This window comes from Antechinus flavipes, chromosome 2 (genome assembly GCF_016432865.1).
Source record: "Antechinus flavipes isolate AdamAnt ecotype Samford, QLD, Australia chromosome 2, AdamAnt_v2, whole genome shotgun sequence".
Taxonomy (NCBI): Eukaryota; Metazoa; Chordata; class Mammalia; order Dasyuromorphia; family Dasyuridae; genus Antechinus; species Antechinus flavipes.
In genome coordinates, this window is record NC_067399.1 from 195,291,929 (window position 1) to 195,314,777 (window position 22,849).

General features: G+C 35.6%; 1 protein-coding gene across 2 annotated transcripts in view; it reads left to right on the forward strand.

Annotated features, from left to right (window-relative positions):
• Positions 1–22,849, forward strand: part of ALLC (allantoicase) — a 59,188-nt gene that overhangs the window by 6,337 nt on the left and 30,002 nt on the right. For both annotated transcript variants that reach the window (XM_051976059.1, XM_051976058.1), the window contains one exon: positions 10,847–10,941. In XM_051976059.1, the coding sequence (XP_051832019.1) occupies positions 10,852–10,941 (90 nt within the window). In that variant the 5' untranslated portion in view covers positions 10,847–10,851. The remainder of the gene's footprint in view (positions 1–10,846; positions 10,942–22,849) is intronic.

The window sequence follows — 22,849 nt, forward strand, 5'->3', positions numbered from 1 at the left end:
TGGATACCACTCTTTTAAGAAAAAGAATTGTTGCTATTTTCCTTTATAATAAATGGAAAGAATTATTGGAAGAAATAATTCATTTTTCATTAAATTTTTTTGATATAATCAGCACTGAGTTAGATATTTTGAAGGTGAATGGGACATAAAAAAGTATGTTTAATGGTGTGCCATTTACATTATATCTCACCTGGACTGTTGTATTGGTTAGTCATCTTCCTTTAGTCTTTCCCTTTTTAAACCATTCTCTACATAGCTTCCAAAATGATATTTCTAAAGTACCATTCTGATTGTAAGCTCCATTGGCTCCCTACTATTCCAAAATCAAATACAAACTTTTCTGGAATTTAGAGCACACCACAATTGGCACCAGCTTATATTTCCATACAATACATATTCTCCTTCATGCATTCTATAGTCCAACCAAACTACCTTTCTTCTTGTCTTTTGCACAGGATATTCCCCTTTACCATTTCTGGGTCTTTTCAAAGGTTCCCCCTATATTGGAATGTATACTCTCTTTATCTTTGATTCTTAGAGTCCCCAGTTTCCTACAAAGTTTGGCTCAGATGCTATTGCTCTCATCAAATCTGTCCTGGTCCCTAAAGCTGCTAGTTCTTCCCACTTTCCCCTTAAACTACCTTACATGTTCTTTGTATTTACTTTCAGGTTATATTCCCCAACCAAAGGTAAGATTCTTGAGGGTATTTTTTTTTTTTATCATGTCTTTGTATCTGCAGTGTTTAGCATAGTGTTGACACATTGTCATCAGCATGTAATGAACACTTACTGATTATCAGACATAAGAATCATAGCATATTAGAGCTGCAAAAGATGCTACAAGTCATTTATTTTGAAATGAATGTGAATCCTTAATCTCTTCTCTAATATCCCTGACAAAAGGAGCCTAGCATTCACTTGAAGACCTCTGATGACAAGAAAGTCACTATGTTTTTAGGCTGACCATTCTATTTCTGGACAGTTCTACTTGTTTGGAAGGTTTTCCTTATACAGGGAGCCAAATTTGCTTCCTTATTACTTACTTCTATTTGTTCTTATTTCACAAGCTGAATCTCATTTGCTCTTCTAAGTAGCAGCCCATAAAATATTATGATTTTAGTTGGGGAGAGATATAGGAAACAAGAAGTAAATGACTAAATATCATTTTTCAATCACCCTTCTTCCTTTCACTCTAATCTGACCAAGCTAGATGTTATTAAGAGAAAAAGATTGATCAGTGAAGTTAGAATGCAGGTAAGTGGGAAAAACTGCTTGGCAAAGAGATTTTTGAGCCAGGGGTTTTAGACAGGAGCTAAAAATCTGATGGAAAGATAGTATCTGCCCAATTGTTCTAATACTTACTGATTTATTTATAATTGAGTAGTAGATGGTTGCTGCCACCTAGTGGATTAAAGAAAGTGAGTTACTTTCCATTCAGCATCTTCATTCGTTCTGCTTTCTTTGGACTTTTGTAGTTAACATTTTTGTTTTATATTTACTGTATGAAATAAAACAAGCATTTTCATAACATAGTAGAATAAAAAAGACGACAGTTCATGAAACTAAAAACCTATTGTATTCATATTCCTATTCCTTTTAAATATATCACAAAGTTAATATGTAAATTTCTTCCCTCCCCTTTTTTCTTCCCTTCCCATGGTTACCATATACAAATCTGCATGTGTGAGATCATCCTATATATACTTATATCTATCAATTTGTTAGATGTAGAAAGTCTTTTCTTCATATATCCTTTGTAGCTAATATGGATATTTACAAGTCAAAATGACTTAGTAGTTCAAAGTTGTTCTGTATATAATGTTCTCTTGGTTCTGCTCATTTTGCTTTTCATTATTTCATTCAAGTTTCTATCCATGTTTTTCTAAGATCAATGAACTCATCATTTCTTATAACACAGAAGTTTTCCATCATGAAGATATGAAGCAAAATGTGTTCAGTCGTTCCCCAATTGATGGGCATCCCCACAATTTCCAGTTCTTTCCCACTATAAAGAGAGCTACTATAAATATTTAAGAACATGTAGATTATTTTACTTTTTCTCCTAATGATCTTTGGAAATAGACTTTATAGTGGTATTGTTGGATCAAAGGGTATAGGTAGTTTTATAACTCTGATCTTAATTCCAGATTACTCATCAAAAAGGTTTGACCAGTTCATAGTTTCACCAAGAGTGAATTAGTTTTTCCACATCCCTTCCAACATTTGTTACTTTCTCTTTCAATCATTTTAGTTAATGTAAATGTAGACTTAGTTGATGCCAGATGCTTCTTGGTCCTAGATACCATGGGTTTATTTTTTTGATTTATTCAATCTCAGGTCATGGCTGCTTGGGCCCAGCTTAGGACTCTTGGTACGTCTAGATGCTAATATCATGATATTGATATTAGCTTGAGATATTTTCCTTCCTTTCTAGGTAACTTGCTGATAGATGAATGTTGTAATGTCAAAGTTTTTGACTGATATCATTTGCAGGCCTTACAAAGCATTGTTGCCACAGTAGTCTTGGGAGGTAGATAGGTAGGGAGTTACCAATATTATGGTCCTCACTTTTGAGAGGAAAAAACTGAGGTTTAGAGAATCTCATGATCCTGAGTTCAAACCTGGTTTTGGATCCTTACTAGCTATGTGACCTTGGGCAAGCCACTTAACCCTGGTTGCCTCAGTTTCTCATCTATAAAATGAGCTGAAGTTTTAATGGCAAACCACTTCAGTATCTCTGCTAAGATGAGTGAGAAAGAGTTGGACACAACTGAAATGATTGAACTACAAAGGTAGAAGGTAAGGGTTAGAACTGAAACATGGGTTCTCTTGCTTCCAACTGCTTTAAGATACTACCAATTATGTTAATAAGAAAACAGAAACTTCAGAATCTCTAAAGAACGAATGACTAATTATACAATTTTAAGTTTTCTGAATGGGTTGAATTTAGAGGAAACATTAGGAGCTGGATAAGGACTCCTTAGCTGCCTTATGAGGCATGTCCTGATCTAGAGATGGAAGAGACATTATAAGATTTTTTCATTTTATAGACAACAGAGGCCCCAAGGTGAGAAGTGATTTTTCTTGGAGTAACAGATAGCAAGTAGCAGAGAGATGAACTTGCATTCTCTAGACTCCAAATCACTTTTTCTCCCACATCAAACTGATTCCCATAAGAGGCTGCTATCCTGTGCCTGTAATGAGGTAACTAGTAAAATTCAGTATTATAATCAGTGGCTAAGTTCAGAGAAGTTTGCTACCAGAAGGATAGGTTTTTTCCAATCACAGCAACACATGAAGACTACTCAAGTATAGACAGGCTTTGGTGGTACAGGTGGTACAGGTGGTACAGGCAGCACATTCAGTGATGATTCTTTAATTAAGCAATACAGATGAACATAAATAATTGCAAACAGCAATAATAGTAATAATATCTATGTAGTGTTTTTAGATTTTTATAGGAGAGAGCACCAAATTTTATGGAAGCTGCAGTATTTTAGAATACAACTTTTCACAAGGAAGCCACTTTGGAGTCATTTTCAGAGGGAAGCGAAGGTATTATACATATGTACACACACACACACACACACACACATATAGTTTTTTTATCCTTTGTCTAGCGCAGTAAAGGTGCTTAAGAAATATTTTCTGAATAAACAGATTTTCTGAGTAGTAAAGAAGTCTCAGGGTGCTAGCTTAAACAGAACTGTTCCTCTGGATTATCCAAACTTTTTTAGCCCCAGATTGGTCCTTGGTCAGATGAAGTTGATCATAGTAATTCAAAAAAGCTTTTACTGTATACCTATTATGCAAAGCACTGTGCTAAGGGGATGAAGTAGCATGAAAAATTGCTTTGGGTGCTTAGAGTAGAGAAATAATACTTTTCAGTGAAAGAAGCCATAGAGATTTCATGGAGGAAATACCATTTGAACTAAGCCTTGAAAGAGAGATAGGAAGTTCTTTTTTTTTTCTAGTAAATTTATTTTTTAATACTCCTTGCTTTATGAATCATGTTGGAAGAGAAAAATCAGAGCAAAAGGGAAAAACCAGGGGGAAGATTAAAAAACAGAAAAAAGAAACCAACATATAGCATGTGTTGATTTACATTCAGTCTCCTTAGTTTTTTTTCTGGATGCAGATGGTATTTTCTGTCCAAAGTCTCTTGGGATTGCTTCAGATTACTGAACCACTGAGAAAAGAACCAAGCCTTTCATAGTTGATCATCATATATTCTTGCTGTTATTGTGTACAATGTATTTCTGGTCCTGCTTGTTTCACTCAGCATCAGTTCATGTAAATCTTTCCAGGCCTTTCTAAATCAGTTCACCATTTTTTATAGATCAATAATATTCTATTACCTTCACATACCACAACTTGTTCAGCCCTATTCCTCAATGATGGGCATCTACTCATTTTCCAATTTTTTGCTACCACAAAAGAGCTGTTGTAAACATTTTGGTACATGTGGGTCCTTTTCCCTCCTGTGATTTCCTTGGGATACAAATCCAGAACTGGTACTGCTGGGTCAAAGGGTATGCACAGTTTGTTAGCTTTTTGGGCATAGTTCTAAATTGCTTTTCAGAATGATTGGATCATTTCACAACTCCACAACAATGCATTGTCCCAGTTTTCCCACATTCTCTCCAACATTTAGCATTATCTTTTCCTGTCTTCTTAGCCAACCTGAGAGGTGTGAGGGGGTGGTACCTTAGAATTGTTTTAATTTGCATTTCTTTAATCAATAGTGATTTAGAGCATTTTTTCATATAACCATAGATAACTTTACTTTTGTCATCTGAAAATTGTCTTCATATTCTTTGATCATTTGTCAAATCTGGAATGACTTGTATTCTTATAAATTTGACACAGTTCTTTATATATTTTTGAAATGAGATCTTTATCAGAAATACTGGCTGTAAAAGAGACAGGAATTTCAGCAGACAAAGATGGAGGAGGAGAATGAAGATAGAAGTACATGAGAAAAAGGTACTGGGGCAGGAAATTATGGAATGTCTTTGGGAAAAGAGACAGTAATTCAGTTCACTTGGAAAGTAGGGTAAGTACTTTGGAGGGGGGGAGAATAGTATATAAGGCTGAAAAGTATGTTAGAGCCAGATGGTAGTGGGATCTTGAATTCTAGACTAAGGAGTTGGATTTGACTCAGTGTTAGTGAATCTAGTGAAGGTTTTTGAGCCAGGAAATGATGCAATCAGAATTGTGCAAGAGCTCTGATTCTGGAGCCAGAAGATCTGAGTTTGAATATCAGGTACTCTGTCACTCCCTACTTGTGTAATTCCAAGAAAATTGCTTCCATTTCTGGGTCGGCATTTTTTTATCTTTCGAATGATGTTGTTGAACCAGGATAATATCTAAGATCCTTTTCTAAATAAGTGATCCCATGATCTGACAGCTGTGTATAGGATTGATGTATTAGAGCAGAAAGCGAATGGAGGTGGATAAGTTACGAGGCTCTTGCAATAGTCCAAATAAGAGGGCCTAGGCTAGGGTAGTGATATTGGGAATAGAAAGGAGCATATAGATGTGAATGACATCTCATCTTGTTGGACAGAAAAGGATAAGTATTTCCAGGATTGACAATGAAAGTGAAAGCCAAATTGATTTGGGACTAAAAGTCAGCCCTCTAATTTCTGCCTCTCCCCCTTCCTCCTCCCTCTCCCCCCTTTTTTTTTCAAGGCCACAGGCAAAAGGTTCTCAGATACCATCTATTAGCTCAGTAATAAGATTTAAAAGGATGGCATTAGAGAATTTTGAATGAACCCTGGGTGCATGATTCTGTTTACAAACACTTAGATTATTGCTAAGAACTTAATGAAAATGTGATGAAATTGAATGAGGGGCATGCAGTCTGCAATAATATTAGTGAGGGGTAACTGCAGTACCACAGGAGAGAAGAAATTAAGAAAGGGAAAGAATCCAATACCTTAAGGTGAAAGGTGTTTGCAGAAAGTAATGAATTGGTTTGTTTACTAAGGGAAAGCAGTCCCTTCTGCCACCCTAGGCAGGAATAGAATTAGGATGTGGGATAAAGAGCAGTGCATTCAAACCTCTTTCCTGGGTCTGATCTCTGTCCTGGTTCTATCACAGTCTTACAGCCTCTCTGAAATTACTGAGGATTCAACTGAGTGAGACAATTCATTGTCATCTGACTCAGAGATGTACTTGAAATCCTGAGTCTTTTTCAGAAATTCTTAGCTTTGCAGAATTTTGTGGAAATGGAATGGATTATTTGAGGCCAGAGGTGTTAATTTTGCATTGCGGTTGGAGCTGGCTATCACCAGAAATCCTCCCCCTGACTAACAAAAGCTCCTTGACCTCTTCTTTCCTTTTCTCTCTTCTGAGGCCTAAAATTTTTACCATTCGAGAAGTTTTCACAGAATTGTAGATTGTTGACACTGGGTCACTTAATCCCACACTCTTGTTTTACAGATGAGGCAAACAGGGCTAGAGAGAAGTAACTTGCCTGAGATTTTGCAAACAGAGATATTCAACACAAAAGTTAGGACTTATACCCTGATTTTTTGATTCTAAGTTCAATACTTTATTTACATTATGATAGATTAAGACCTTGACTTCTCTCTTTTTGAAATAATTTTCAAAATGGGATAGACTTTTAAATAAATAGCATTTTTACAAGGATTAATTCAATAATCCTGTTGCCCAAAAGATCTCCAGAAGACAAGATCACAGAATCACGTGCATGGAAAATACTTTGCTGATCATCCAGGGCAATCATAATGTATTAGAAAGAGCACTGGGTTTGAAATCCAGTTCTACTTAAGTGTTACATGTGTTGGGCAAATCTCTACTTCTCTATCTATTTTCTCTTCTGGAAAATGAAGGGGCTAGATCCTTATCTGAAATCCTAAGAGATCTTCTAACTTTAGATTCTATGAACTCTGCCATTTTGATTTGATTTATCTACTTGTCTTTCAACTACACCTCAATGCTACTTAAAGCTATTAAACTGAATTAATCTATACCTATAGGGACATAGGGACAAGTGAGCTTCAAAGATTGAATGTAGGGACATGGATAGGTAAATTTAGAGACTGGGTTTCCCAAAGAAGGGTAAGACTGTGTAAGGTGTTATGACTGATATTTTTCAGCATGACACTCTTGGCCTCCTGGGGGGGGGTGCTATTGTTAAATAGCTGGGGGTACAAAGTGGGCAAAAGACAGTGTGTTCTTAAGGAGCTCTTTGTCTAATGGAGGGAAGACCACCTGCAAATAATAACGAACAAATAGGATAGATTAGAAATAATTAACAGAGGGAAGGCAAAAGGTTTCTTCTAGAATGGCAGGCATTGAAGGAAGCTAGAGTAGAGATTTGAGCATGGGTCAAAGATAGTGAAAATATTCAGAATTGGTAGAGTATTTCATCTGAGGAGCAGCAAGAACTTCAGTGTCACTGGATCACTGATTTCTTGTAGGTGACTAAGATCTTCAAACTAAAGGCTGGTTGACTACTTGTCAGTTATATTGTGTTGGAAACTTAGTTTTGGAATTAATTGGACTAACTGCTCAGATCTTTTCCAGATCTGATTCTGTGATGCCTGTTTATATATATATAGAGAGAGTAGATTCTAATTAATGCCAGCTTCTTGATCTCTCTGAGAAAAGCCTTCTATATGGGAGTCTTAGAAGGATCAGATTTTTCATCTAAGAGTTGAAATCTAATTTTGTTTTCATTTTTCTTTGCTGTATTGTCTCTGGGAAGGTTTTTCCAAGTATCAAGAGAAGAGGTAACATATGAAAACTTTGTAAAATTATATATCTATTTAGGTTGTACCATTATTTATTTGGAAGCATGAAAGAATATTAATTTCTGACTTGTGTGTATGTGCATCTATGTATATGTGAAATATGTCATAGTCTAAGGCTTTTTTGTACAATATAATGTCACAGCCAGGACTGGGACGTCGTCCTTATGATTAAAGGAAATTTTGATTTTTCCTGAAAGAAATCTTTATTAACTACTTACTTTTAACCAATCTGAGGCAGCTAATAAGTAAACCTCCCCATGCATAGTCATAAATATTAGGGGGGATGGAGGATTGATCCTATCAGTACCTACCAGCTTCCCTCACCTGTGTATCATGGCCTCAAGTGCTCACCTTATTCTGAAATTCCCACCATCAAATAGGAGAATGGCCATACCACTAGTTTTAGAAGATCTTATTTTAGTCCAGTCTCTGCCCTTTGCTTTATGACCTCAGACTGCTCACATACATTTGCACTTCTCCTTTTTGGAGGTTATCTATTTCAATTTATCAAATAAACAAGTTAGACTAGGTAATTTTTAAGGTCCTTTCAAGCTCTGACATTCTTTAAATCCATAATGTCTCTTCTCTGAGAGAAGCAATGAAAAAGGATCACTCAATGAAAAGGGAAGGAAGCCTGAATGATTTAATTTTCCATTCATTCTGGAAGCTTCTTGGCTTGTCCTTCATAATTTGTTTTGGCCACAGTCACAGCCATATCAGAAAGTATAAGAGGTGACTAATGACAAAATGGATAGAACTCTGGGGCTAGAGTTAGGAAGAATTGAGTTCAAATCTAGCCTAAAATATTTACTAGCTATGTGACTTAATCTCAGTTTTCTATATTGTAAAATGGTGATAATAACACTTACCTTTTAGGAACGTTGAGAGGATCAAATGAAGTGGTATTTGTAAAAAAGAAATTCCTTAACATAGTATCTGACACATGGTGTCACAAAGCTTATTTCCTTCCCCTCCTGAGGGGAGGAGTTCTTTCTAATTACTGCTTGATTTGGCAGATTGGGTTTGACTATTGTTTCAGATCTGGGATAATCCCTGAAGATTAGAGTTTCTAAAACTTTTGTAGAACTCCTGAGCCCCACCTAGAATGCTTCCCAATATCAAGCAGCCATTTGAACATCATTTAAAAAAAATGAGTCCAGAAGATTGATGACTTTCTAGAATTTTTGAAATCGCCATTGTCCTAAAATAACTATTCACATATACCAGCCAAAACAAGTAGGTGTATGTGCTAACATCAGTTAGCATGTGTTAAACATCTAATATGTATCAACCGCTGTGCTAAATCCTGGGGAAATAATGGCATAAAACAGTCCCTGACCTCAAAAAGTTCATAGTCTAATGGGATGGATACCATGCAAAAAACTATGTTCAAATAAGGTATAGCTAGAATAAATTAGATGATTTCAGAGGGAAAGCGCCAAGATTAGGGAAGACCAGAAAACGTTTCTTACAGAAGATAGGATTTCAGCTGAGTTTTGAAAGAAACTAGGGAAGTCAGGAGTGGGGAGATGAGGAAGGAGGTGGTTTCCAGGTATGGAGGACAGCCTGGTTATGGAGTTGGAGATGGAGAGTGGAGAGTCTTATGTGAGGAACAGCAGGGAAGTCAATTTCACTGCCTTGGGGACTTGGAAGTTTCCAGACAAATTGAACATGGGCAGGGAATTGTTCCTGAAAAAAGGGTAAGGTTGATATGGGGAAGGAGAAGGGGAACAGGTGAATGAGGATATGTGTGTCCAGAATAAGAGATAACTTATAAGAAAAGTTAGGACCAGAAAACCAAAATACTATTTGTATTAACATAGAGATGATCATTTTTCACGGATGATAAAATTGAGGCTCAGAATTTGAGAATACAGACTCTCCTATAACAGACTGTTTCATTTTAATTTTTATATCTCTAGCACTTAACTCAGTGTCTGACATAATAGGTGCTCAATAAATGCTTACTAAACTTAATTGAATTTACACATAATCCTTAAAGGGTACTTACAGCTATTATGACCTGCATTTTCTAAATTAAATAAGTCCATTTTCTTTAATTTCACAGATGATAAAACTGAGGCTCAGAGAGAGGTTAAGAGAACACAGACTCCTATAAGAGATTGCTTCATTTTAATTTTTATATCCTCAGCCCAACTCAGTGTTTGGTACATAATAGGTGCTCAATAAATGCTTACTAAATTTAATTGAATGTATATATATTTCTTGAGGGTACTTACAACTGTTATGACCTGCATTTTTAAATTAAGCAAAGGGAGGCTAAATGACTTGCTCATGATAACAAAGCTAGTTAATTGCAAAGCCAGAATCAAATGGAAGTTAATTCCAACTTTATCACTCCATTGTACTATATTAAGGAACATAATTTTCTGGTCAAGTACTTATGCCCTTCTTCAAAATGTTTAAAAAATCCAAGGAAAAAAAATAAAGATACGGTAAATATTTATCCTTTTGTAGAAGGCAGACCTGGGAGAACTTAGCTCTCCTCTGTAGGTCATAATGTAATATTTCCAAACATTTTCTTATGTTAAAACTTAAGCTCACTTGTTGTGCCAAATGTAAGCACACATTTTGTGCCAAACCACAATATTGCTTTTCCTGTTAATGTTTAAACCAAACTTTATATAAGGCTCATAGAATATTAAAGCTAGACAGAACTTTAACTATTATCTAGTAAAAATCCTATCATTTTACTGATGAAGACACTGAGGTCTAGAGTGGAAAATCACTTATTCAAGGTCACATTTTTCTTTCTGTATTTTTCTTATTAAAAAAATAAGAAAATCAAAGCTCTCCACGTCAAAAAAGAAAATATAAATGAGCGGGCAGTTTTTCCATTTCTTTGCAATCAGAGGAAGATTCACTGTATAACTTGCCCATTGCCTATCCAGGCTTCAGGCAATCTCCCTTTCACCTCTGTGATTTTCTGCATGGACTAAGATGTGGAGGGTGAGATCCTATCCACCCACTCACTGACTGGTATTGCAAGAACAAGTAGTTCCTGCTATTTATTATGGCTTTTTGTTGTTTTTTTTTTGTAGGAAGAATGGCTGATTATCCTAAGGAAGGCAAAACTGATGAAATTCCAAACTTTATCCAGCTGACTGATTTGGCATCTGAGAATGTAGGAGGAAAGGTAAGTGGAATTTGCAGTCCTATTAGCACCATCAAGTATTGAATGTGCTCACCCTACAGACAGAAATGAGCTGATGCAAAGGCATAATTAGAGCCATAAGAATCAGGCTGCAGGAAATGCCTGCCTATTATTTTCCTTGAACAAACCTATTATCTCTAAGGATGTCAAAAGAAGCCCCCCCTCTCCCCTTTCTAAAATAAGCAACAATACTGAGCACTCATGTCACATTTTTATAAGTTTTACAAACATTAAGTATCTGTAAAGATAATGTTCTGCCTCCCCTTTTCCTTCCATCCCCAGTTATGCTTATTTCCAACTCATATCAGTTGGCTGGGCATAGCCCAGCATAAATCAAATGTGTATCAGTCATAGAGGGAAGGATTATGTAGAATATACAAAAGAAAATAAAAGTTTTTGGATACCTATTCTATGCATGGTGCTACTAATATAGATTAACAGGGCACATAGTTTTATTTATTAATTTGAATTTAATTAATTTATTTTTGTTTTTTTATTTGTTTGTTTGTTTTTGGCTGTGGATCTGTAATTACCCTGCTAAAGGAATGGGAAAACTTTTATCAACACAGATTAGCAATTGCTGTGCAAATTGCAATCTTAGAGAGTTGTAAGTAGATGGCCAATGACTTGCTTAGGGTGTTATAGCTAATGGGTGTCAGAGATAGGATTCTAACTCTCATCTTCCTGGCTCTCACTATTCATTACACCAAAGCTTCTTAAACTATGGGTTGTAAAACCTTATGGGTCACATATATGGGTCACATGGACATGAGGGTTGCAAAATTATGATTTATTATTGAAGTGGGAGGGAAACTGTTCTCTTTATGGAAGCTGTGTTCCCTTTAAGATTATCACTCTAAAACTGTGTTCCCTTTATTGAAACTGTGTTCCCTTTAAGATTTATCACTCTGAAACTGTATTTCCTTTTGATCTGTGATCCCTTTTGGAGTCTCAGCCTCTCCTGGGGAAGGCATATCCCCCCCAGATAAGTTATCTTTCTGGAATGCCAGGGCCTTTGATTCAATTAGAAATCCTGGTCAAAAAGCACCTCTTTGAAGTGAAGGAGATCTGGGCTGGATACTGATAAGCATCTAAGCCTGGGAACCTGAGTCCTGAAGTCTCAAGACTTCTTTTAAAGGGCAGTTTCTGACTCACTTCTTGCAGCCGGCTAAGCAACTTGCTAGGACTCTGTCCATTGCGAAGGCATTCTCTTAGTGACAGATAGAAGTCAGTCTCTTAGCAAACTGGTTTCTATCCAGCAATAAACTTTCATTTTTGCCATTAATAATTTAGGATAAGTGAATTCTTTCACTTTGAACCTGCGGGCTGACCAGAGGGGGAGATTTTAACAACTCTCTTACTGTCACTAACCTCATTACCACCTGGAATGGAGGGGGATACAAACCTCATCATTTTCAGTAAATGTTTGATTTGTATACCTATTTTATATGCTTATAATAACTGAGTTGCTAAAAAAATTTCTTGTGTGAAAAGGGGCTGTAAGTGGAAAAATTTTAAGGAATCCTGTGTTATTATATCACCACTGCTTACTTTGGAATACAATCTTATATAATAAATCATTAATAATGACTAGTATTTCTATTGTGGTTCAAGTGTTAGAAATTTTCTTCCAACAATGACCCTATGAAGTGTTATTAGCTTTTTCTTACAGATGAGGAAACTGAGACTTGAAAGGACACTAGGATCATAATCAGATAGCTAGTAAACAATTAGAATCATGACATGAACCTAGTTTTTATGACTGTAAATTCATTGTACTCTAGCTAGATGTATTGTTATATTTTATCAGTATGTTGTGAAGCAAACTGGATTAGTCTTCCTTCTCAAAATGAATGTACATCCTACTTTTTCCAGCTTTAATTAAATTCTCTAATCTCTGCTTAAATTTTTATCAGTTTTTCCCAGTTTAACTCAAAAACCACCTCCTCCATGAAATGTTCTGATTGACCAGTAAGATATAGTCTTTACTGACTTTAAATTCTCATAGTACATAGTACCTTATCTGAACATTTGTCATGTACTCAGAATTTTTCATTTTATATCATTGTTACTTGTATGTTTTGTCTTCCCTTCTAGACTCCAAGCTCTTTGAAAGCAGGAACAAGCTCTCATTTACCACTTTTGTATCATCTTAAGTGCCTGGCACTTAACATTGACATTTAACATTGTTTACCTGAAAGCATGTATGCTTTTTAAATTTATGAGATCATAGGATTTAGAAGAGAAAAAGACTTGAGAGATTATTTAGTACAGGCATTCTTAGCCTTTTTTGATTCATAGACCTCTTTGGCAGTCTACTGAAGTTTATGGCTCCTTTCTCAAAAAAATTATAGATTTAAAAAATTCATACATTGTGTATAGTAACAGCAATATTGATTTAAGAATAACTTTAAGTGAATAAATTATTTTGTTTACTATAAATACCCAAATTAAATATAAATAACATGAAGAAAGCTGCTATTTCCATCCAGAGGAAGAAATGATGAATACATGTATAGAATAATTTTATTATATGTATATATATGTGTACATATATATATGCCTATTTATGTCTAGTGATAGTCATCTCTAGGGCAGAGGAAGTGGGAGGAGAGAAAAAAACAGAAACAAATTTACTTGATAATTTTGTTGTAAAGTTGAAAGGAATAGCAAATTGTGCATTGTAGATTTATAGTTTTGTGTACAGTCATCTTTTTATTGTACAATGTTATGGAATTTGTTTTATTCCATAAATTAAAAATAAAATAAAATAAATTTTATAATTTAAAGCAATGCTAAATTTTAGTTAAGAGGTTAGTGAAAATAAAGATGTAATTTTTTTTCTTCCAAGTTCAGTGACCCCCTGAAATCCATCCAAGGATCCTATGTGGGGTTTTGGACTTCTGGTTAAGAAATTCTGATCTAGTTTAACTCACTTATTTTGCAGATGAGGAAATGAGGTCCATGGATGAGAAATGCTTTGCCTGAAGTCACAAATCTTTTTAAAGTTTTAAAAATATGTTTTACTGAGACATTGATTTAACAATAATAATTCTATAATACTTCATTGAATCTATGATTTCATTAATATAGGTAAAAACTCTAACAGGCAAACTGTAACTCATTTATACCTTCTCATTCTGTATTACTCTTTCCCATGTCCCTCATAAATGTCTCAGGAGTCTGCATGATGTCCTAGAGACCTTGCTTTGGGAAGGCTTGTTATCTTTTAACATAAGGCAACTGCAAATCCAACAATATTTATTGAGTAACTGCTGTGTTTGAGGTATTGCATGGATGTAGCAAGAATAAAGGAGAATTTTGTCTTTGGGACAAATCCTTAATTCGTTTCCAACACCCTTAACTGTCCAGTAGTATATCATCTCCATCCTGTTTCCTCAGGAACCCTTAAAAAAAGTCTCAGTGTTTGGGTTGACTTCAGATAAGCATTTCAAGATTCAAATAATTCTCTAAGTTCATCTCTACTCTGAAGGTTATGAAATTTGTTTGGATAGTCTAGCAAACAAATAATCTTGTTTAGATTACTTTTCTCCATTTCTTTTAATATTATTTTTTATTTTTGCCCAGGGTCACAATTGTCTGAGATCAGATTTGAACTCAGGTCCTCCTGACTTTAAGGCTGGTGTTCTAACCACTGCACCACTTAGCTTCCCCTTGCCTTTTCTTTTAATCTTCTGTCCCCTTTTCTTTTACAGTTTCTTCCTTTTCTCCATTTCTTCAGCAGCAATGATATGGGGGGAAGAGCCTTGGGCTTGGTAGTGATGGTAAGCTGAGTGATCATCAGAATCTTGGCTCTGCTTCTTACTACATGAGCTGGGACAAATCATTTTACCCCTCTTATCTCACTTAGTTTTACCATCAGGAAAATGGGAATAATAATAATTTTACTACCTCCCCTATAGGCTCATGTGAAGAAGCTCTTCATAAATCCTTAGAGCACAAGAGAAATGAGAGCTATTATCATCATGCCTTTCTTATGCTATATTTATCTGTTCTTTGACTCTAATTTTTGGGGAAAATATGGAAGCTTTCCCTTTTTCTCATCAGGTTTCTCTGATTATTAGTAGTTCTAACAACTTGACCAAGAAGTAAAAGAAAGTGGAATTAGATTTAGGATTGAAAAGGATTGAGATGATTTGGTTGCTCCTATTCCCCCATTTTACAGATGAAGAAGTTTTAGAGAGGTTAAAAACTTAACCCAAAATAACATGGACAAAGAAATAACATAGCCAGTATTTAACCAGAGATCCTCTCTGATTTTAATATTGCTGTTACTTCCAGCTTTATCATGCTTGATGGACTCTAGTAGAGAAAGACCCTAGGTATAAATTCCTCTAGCATCTCTGTTACTAATCCTTCAGTCTATGTAGATAATAGATGAATTGTTCTTGGAGTTTTTTGAGTTTTATCAAGAGCAAGGGACAGAAATCTATCACCATAAATGATTATCTCTAAAATTAAGTTAATTTCTAGTCATATAAAAAGGTGCTCTAAATCACTATTGATCAGATAAATGCAATTAAAGGCAACTTTGAGGAAGCACTACACACCTATGATTGACTAATATGACAGGAAAAGATAATGATAAATGTTGGAGGGGCTTGTGGGAAAACTGGGAAAACTGGGACACTAATACATTATTGGTGGAGTTATGAAGTGATCCAACCATTCTAGAGAGTAATTTGGAACTATGCCCAAAGGGCTATCAAACTGTGCGCAGGTACCTTTGATCCAGCAGTGTGTCTATTGGGCCTATATCCCAAAGAGACAGTAAAAAAGGGAAAATGATTCACATATTAAAAAATGTTTGTAGTAGCCCTTTTTATGCTGGCAAGGAACTGAAAACTGAGTTGGATGTTTATCAGTTAGGGAATGGCTGAATAAGTTATGGTATATGAATGTTATAGAATATTATTGTTCTGTAAGAAATGAGCAGCAAGATGATTTTACAGAGGCTTGGAGAGACTTACACGAACTGATGCTAAGTGAATTGAGTGGAATCAGGAGAACATTGTATACAGTAATTAACAAGATTGATTATATGATGATCAATTGTGATGGACTTGGCTCTTTTCAACATTGAGGTGATTAAGGCCAATTTCAATAGATTTGTGGATGATGGAGAGATGGCGAGAGCTATCTGTATCCATAAAGAGGACTATGGGGACTGAATATGGATCACAACATAGTATTTTCACTTTTTTTGTTGTTTGCTTGATTTTTGTTTTCTTTCCCATTTTTTTCCCTTTTTGATCTGATTTTTCTTATGCAGCATGATAATTGTGGAAATATGTATTGAAGAATTACACATGTTTAACATATATTGGATTACTTCCTGTCTAGGGGAGGGGGGAAGGGAAGGAGAAAAATTTGGAACATAAGGTTTTTCAAGGGTGAATGTTAAAAGTTATCTTTGAATATATTTTGATAATAAAAAGCAATTATTTAAAAATAGAATAAAATAATAAGGTTAGAGTAGGTGATCTCTAATTCTTTTAAGTTAAGTATCTAGCGTAGTGTAACTGAAGATTTGCCTTATGTTGCTGAAATTCAGAGGAGATAAAAAGAGAGGGGGGTAGCTAGGTAGTGGATAGAACACTAGCCCTAAAGTCAGGAGGACTTGAGTTCAAATGGTCTCAGACACTTAACACTTCCTAGCTGTGTGACCCTGGGCAAATCACTTAACTTCAGTTGCCAATTGCATTGGGGAAAAAAAAAGAGAAAGGGGAGGTATAAATAATCCCTACAGGTATCTAGCATTGTGTAGTGTAATGTTCTTTTCTCTAAAATGCAATATTCTCTGGGAGCAGATTTCTTGCGGGGCTTCTGGAGGCAGCTTTCATTTCAGTTCAGAGTAATAATCACCTCAAATGCAGCCAGCTGTTAAAGTCCAGTCCTTTATTGTCTCTTCCAAAATAGCCCAGTTAGTTTTCTTAGAGGCCTATCTCTCTCCTTGGTTCCTAGAGCTCTTGTTGCTAGTCCTTTAGCTCTTCCAGCTTCTGCCTCTAGTTCAACTCCAACTCCAAAGCGTCCAGCCAGCACAAAGTTGGAATATGGAATGAATTTGGCTCCGCTTCCGAGAGTGGGATTGTGGGTTCTCTCTGGGCTTGTGGGAGCTCCTGGACTGAATCCTGACTTGTGAATCTCCCAGAGTCTCTAGTGGCTTGAACTCTCTTAAAGATGTGAACTCTAATGTATGAACCAATGTGTGAACTCTCCCAAAGATGTGAACTCCAAAGGTGTGAACCAAGTATATAAGCATTGTTTCTATCGACTTCAGTGACTTAGCACCTTGTAAGAATCATAATAATGTAGATTCTGGAATCATCAGAAATGGGTTCATAGGGGTTCATCTAATCTAGTCATTTGAACAAGGATTCCCTTTACAACTTCCCTGACAACTGACATCTACTCCTAAGCAGTAGTATTGCTACACAATAGCATTTACTTAGTGAGAATTATTATTTAAAAGAGGGAGCTATCAGATGGATTGCTTCTTTCATGTTAGTAAACTACTCTTTCTGTCTGCTTGCCCTGAGCACATATTATAGTTCTTGTTCTAGGTCAGAGAAAGTCATGCTATTTTATTGTCCTGACCTCTACTTTTATCAGTAAAATAGCTGCTAAAAAATGTAGGTAATAGAGGGCTTCTTATTAAAGACAGTTTAGTTGACTTATTCTCCTGTTGCCATTCTGCCTTTGACAGCTGCACATGGAGTTAGAAAGTCAGAAATTAGAAAGTCAGAAATGCACCAAGTAACAGGCAAGAGGCACTTTCCAGTTGTAGAATTCTTTGCCCTCCTGTGGTTCTCTTTGTTGAATGTTCTAATCCTTAAATTATGGTACAAATTTATTTCTGCCTTCAAAGTTGGAGTGAGGCAAGTTCTACTTTCTTTTTCAAGAATATTTGCCACATTTTGTAATGTTTACGTAATTTTACAGTTAATCAAACCCCTTCTGCCCCCTAAGAAAGAAGTCTTGACATGCTGAACCACAGGCCCTTCTTTCTTAGGGGTCAGAAAAGGGGGATTCTGTTTGCAAACATCATTTTCTTCACTCTGAAATTAATTAAACTTCTGTTTGTGGGCTAATTCTCCTGTCTTTAGCCTGTTCTGTTTGTTTAGCTCCAGCCATCTACAGGTTAGAGGTCAGTTTCCAGTCCAGTTGACAGCTTAGATTTAACATACTATTATTACTCCCATCAAGTTCAAATTCCAAACTCCAGTGGGCAAGCATCCTAGATTCTTGGCCTTTAGGACTTTGTTCCTGGTCAAGCCTGTATTTTTAAAAAATGGTATTTTATTTTTCCAAATATATGCAAAGATAGTTTTCAACATTCACTTTGAAAACCTTGTGTTCCAAATTTTTCTCCCTTTCCTCCCTCCTCCCACCTCATGCAAAGTAAAAAAAAAAAAAAAAATCAAAAGAGGAAAAAACAAGAAAACAGAAAAAAAAAAAACCCAAGCAAACAAGCAACAACAAATACTATGCTTTGATCCACATTCAGTCTCCATAGTTTTCTCTCTGAATGTGGATGGCATTTTCCATCATAAATCTATTGAAGTTGCCTTGAATCACTTCATTGTTGAAAAGAGCCAAGTCCATCAAAGCCGATCATCACATAATCTTGTTACTGTGTATAATGTTCTCTTAGTTCTCTGCTCATTTCATTAAGCACATCAGGTCATGTAAGTTTTTCCAGCAAGCCTAGATTCTTAGATTCCTAGGTTTCCCTGTCTCATTGTAAATCTTTAAATACTTAACAAATGTAAGTTGTTATTATCCTGAAATACTTAATAAGCTAGTGTAGATTTGTAACTTTCAGAGACTGGAAGTCTCTGAAGAAGGTTCAACCTTTGATTCTGCATTCATTTCATTTTAGAATTTAGATTTCAGTGCCACAAAGGCAGAAAATCCACTTTCACAAACATATGTTGTGGGAAAAAGCATAAAGTACTTCACATTTTACCAGGTAGTTTTGAGAACTCAAAAAGAATGTGGAAACTGAAATCAGACTGATGCTCTAAACTAAAATATACCTGCTGCTCTTGAGTGAAAATTAGTTTTAAAGATTTATCACCTGAAAATTCTTGTAAGTCACATTGCTGTTTTGATGTCAGATTTGGGAGTATGAGATTATGGACATTGTTTCTAAACTAGCCCTATCTTAGCTCAGAAATGGGGTTAAGTCCTCTTTAAGTAGGGCTAGGGAATTTACAAAACTTCATTCATGTTACTTTTTGTCTAATAGCAGCATTTCACATATGATGAACAAATCTTGATACATACATAGATTTTTTAAAAATAACTTTTTATTGACAGAAGATATATGGATTTTTTAAGGTTCTTCCAATAGCTCTTAAGAGGCCCTTGAGGAATTGGGAATTCTTGGTTTCCAGATCTTTAAGATAAAAATCTGTTTTATAAAACCTGTGATTCTATGGTCTTGTACAGCTGAAAAAGTAAGAAGAGAGAACAGATATAAGCATGATATAAGACTTACAGCTTAGGAACATTTAAGCCAGTTTAGGAGAAAGTTGTATATCAAGGAGAAATTCTGGATCATTAAGTGGTTTGTGGTGTGTTTTTGATGGAAGCCACATTCCCCATTGGGAAATTCTACAGCTCTTTCAATGATTCCAAGCTGCTCACTACCACAAAAGCCCATTTCTTTAACAATGATATTCTCCTGGTGATACTTTGTGGCTGTGAAACTTGGCCACTATGATGTCAGAAGAATCACAAATGCAGGTGAGCTGGAGGGCAGTGGAGACAGTGCATAGAAGGCAGTAACATTTTTCTAATGATAGTTTGAGCAAGTTAAATGGTCTCAAAGATGGCATCGAGGCTGTTTTTGAGTCAACAAGGAAGTGGTCTGTTCAGGTAGAAAAATGCAAGGAGAATAAACAGACATAAGCAGACTTACTATGGTATCTATGAAATATCAAAGGCATCAGAGGAAAACTGCCACAGCTTTCTATTGATCCTGTATAATTTATGGAATGGCACAGGTTAAGAACTGTATGTGATATGAAGGCAGGGAAAAATGCAATTAGTGCTGGGGGAGGGATTATAGGCATATTAATTATGGAGAGAAGCACAGAGAAGGAGAGAGGTGGGACAGAATCCGGTCAGAAAAACAATTGGAAAACCTTCACTTGTTTACAAGAAAATAGTTGCCCCATTTCTTCTGGTTGATCAATCAAGTATTTATTAAAAAAACAGTTGCCCCATTTCTTCTGGTTGATCAATCAATCTATGAACCAAGTATTTATTAAAAAACTTAATCTGAGATTTTGATAATAGGCACTGAGAATACAAAGATAGAAGTGAAACAATCCATGCCCTCATGGAGCTTATATGGGAGAGCATGGGTATGGTAATTGAGTAGGATATCTCTTGTCCTGGGGGAATCATCCTATATGCAATAGTAATAAGAACCTTCAGTTAGACAGTGTATATATATACATATATATATATATATATACATACATATATATACACATACTATCTTATTTATTATCTTATTCAGAGACAGAGGTACAATGGTTAGAATGTTGAACCTGGAATTAGGAAGACATGAGTTCAAATATAGCTTCAAAAACTTAATAGCTATATGACCCTAGGCAAGTCACTTAATCTGTTTGCCTAACTTAACTGTAAAATGGAAATAAGAACATCATCTAGTTCCCAGTGTTATGATGAGGATCAAATAAATGCAAAGTATTTAGCACAATTGCCTAATACTATATAGTAGGTTTATATAAATGCTTGCTATTATTGCTATTCAATTTGACATAATTTTTTTTATTATGAAAGCTTTTTATTTTCAAAACATATGCATGGATAATTTTTCAATATTGACCCTTACAAACCTTGTGTTCCAAATTTTCTTCTCCTTTCTCTCACCCCCTCCCTTAGATGGCAAGTAATCCATATGTTAAACATATTAAAATATATGTTAAATCCAATATATGTATACATATTTATACAATAATCTTGCTGCACAAGAAAAATCAGATCAAAAATTGAAAAAAAAAGAAAACAAAATGCAAGTAAACAACAAAAAAAGTGAAAATGTTATTTTGTAATCCATACTTAGTTCCCATATGATATAATATTTATAAAGTGCTTAGCACAGTATCCAGCACACAGATGGAACTAAGTAAATGCTATCTATTATTATTATTATTATTATTAGGATCTCATAACAACCCTTTGAAGTTAGGTGCTTATAGGTATTATCTTCACCATTTTATAGATGAGGAAACTGAGACTGAGAGAGATCCAGTAACTTGAGCATGGTCATACAATATCAACTGATGAGATTTAATCCTAGGTTGTCTTAACTCCAAGTCACAGATAGTTCTGATATGTGGAAATAATACTGGGCATAGAATTAGATAATTTGGGTTCAAAATCCCTGATTTTTAGTTACTGTGTGATCTTGGGCAAATCAATTTACCTGGGATTTTGTTTTCTCATCTATGAAATGGGGATAATCTGTTGTAATTTGAGATAATGAGTCAGCAATCTGAGTTAAATGAGATAATGGAAATTTACTGGGCATCGAATTAGAGAATTTGGGTTCAAAATCCATGTTTTTCAGTTACTGTGTGATCTTGAGCAAATCAATTCATCTGGAATTTTATTTTCTCACCTATGAAATGAGAATAATCTGTTGTGAAGGTCAATGGAGATAGTCAGTAGTGTGAATCAAATGAGGTCATTTAAACTTTAAAGCCTTGGATAGATGTCTTCTAAGTCATCTGAGGTTGAGGACAAGTGAGATAAAATTACTATCTGTTCTCAGCCAGTCTAAAATCATTAAAGCCTTAGTGATACATGACGTAAAACAACTTGTTGGCAAACAATGATTGACGCTTCATTATTAGGACATGTAGGATAAACTAGGGGCAGGTTGGCAGCCTTTTTGCAAGTGACTGGAGTTTTCACTGTTCCTCTCTCCTGTAAATATTTGTGTGCCAATGATACTTTTGCAGGTGGTAAGGATGTAGAGGCTCAGGATGGCAATAGACTGAAGGCCATTCACCTATGACTTTTTTTTTTTCAGTTCAACACTCATTTTATTAACATTTTCACTATATGCTACATAATGCATATTTGCATGCAACAGGTTTCATGGAGAACAGTTAGAAACATTATTTACTTATGACCTATTGAAAAAGACTTGAGAGAGACCCTGGGAATGAGTTGAGGCAGGGAGGCTATCCCTCTTAGGATGACAGAGGCATGGACAGGACAACTTGGGCCACTTGAGGACAGTTTTGAACCTCAGGCTTTTAGGAACATCCCAGGAGAAATCTAAGCCGTGGTTTCCAGGACCAGGAATGTGGGAAAGGACAAAGTGAAGAATAGGGGAGTGGGTTGGTATATCCCTATTACATGTACTGATACAGTCATGAGCTTCTGTCTATACCCTCTAGTAGCTGCCAATTTATTGTTTAGCAGTCTGGAATACAGTTTAGAATCATTTCACTTGAAAGTCAGCATGGTATAAATGGTTAGAGTGGTTAGAACTAGAGTCAGGTTCAAATCTGCCTCAGAACACTTACTAGCTGTGGAGAAAGTCACTTAACCTACTTGGGCCCCAGTGTCCTTATTTGCAAACTTCTGACTCTAAATTTATGACCATATAAGGGGGGGGGGATGTTGTAAGAAGCCTAAGTTAAAGCCTTGCTTTATCAGTTAAGGCAAATTGAGGAAATAAGACAAAAGAAACTTCCCAATATACCAAGGCAGCAGGACTTGGTGGACCAGCCAGAATTCATTGTGTTGTTTTTTATAGACAGCAGTAAGCAATTTCCATATAATGTAAAGAAAATCTTGTTTGATCCACAAATGGGCA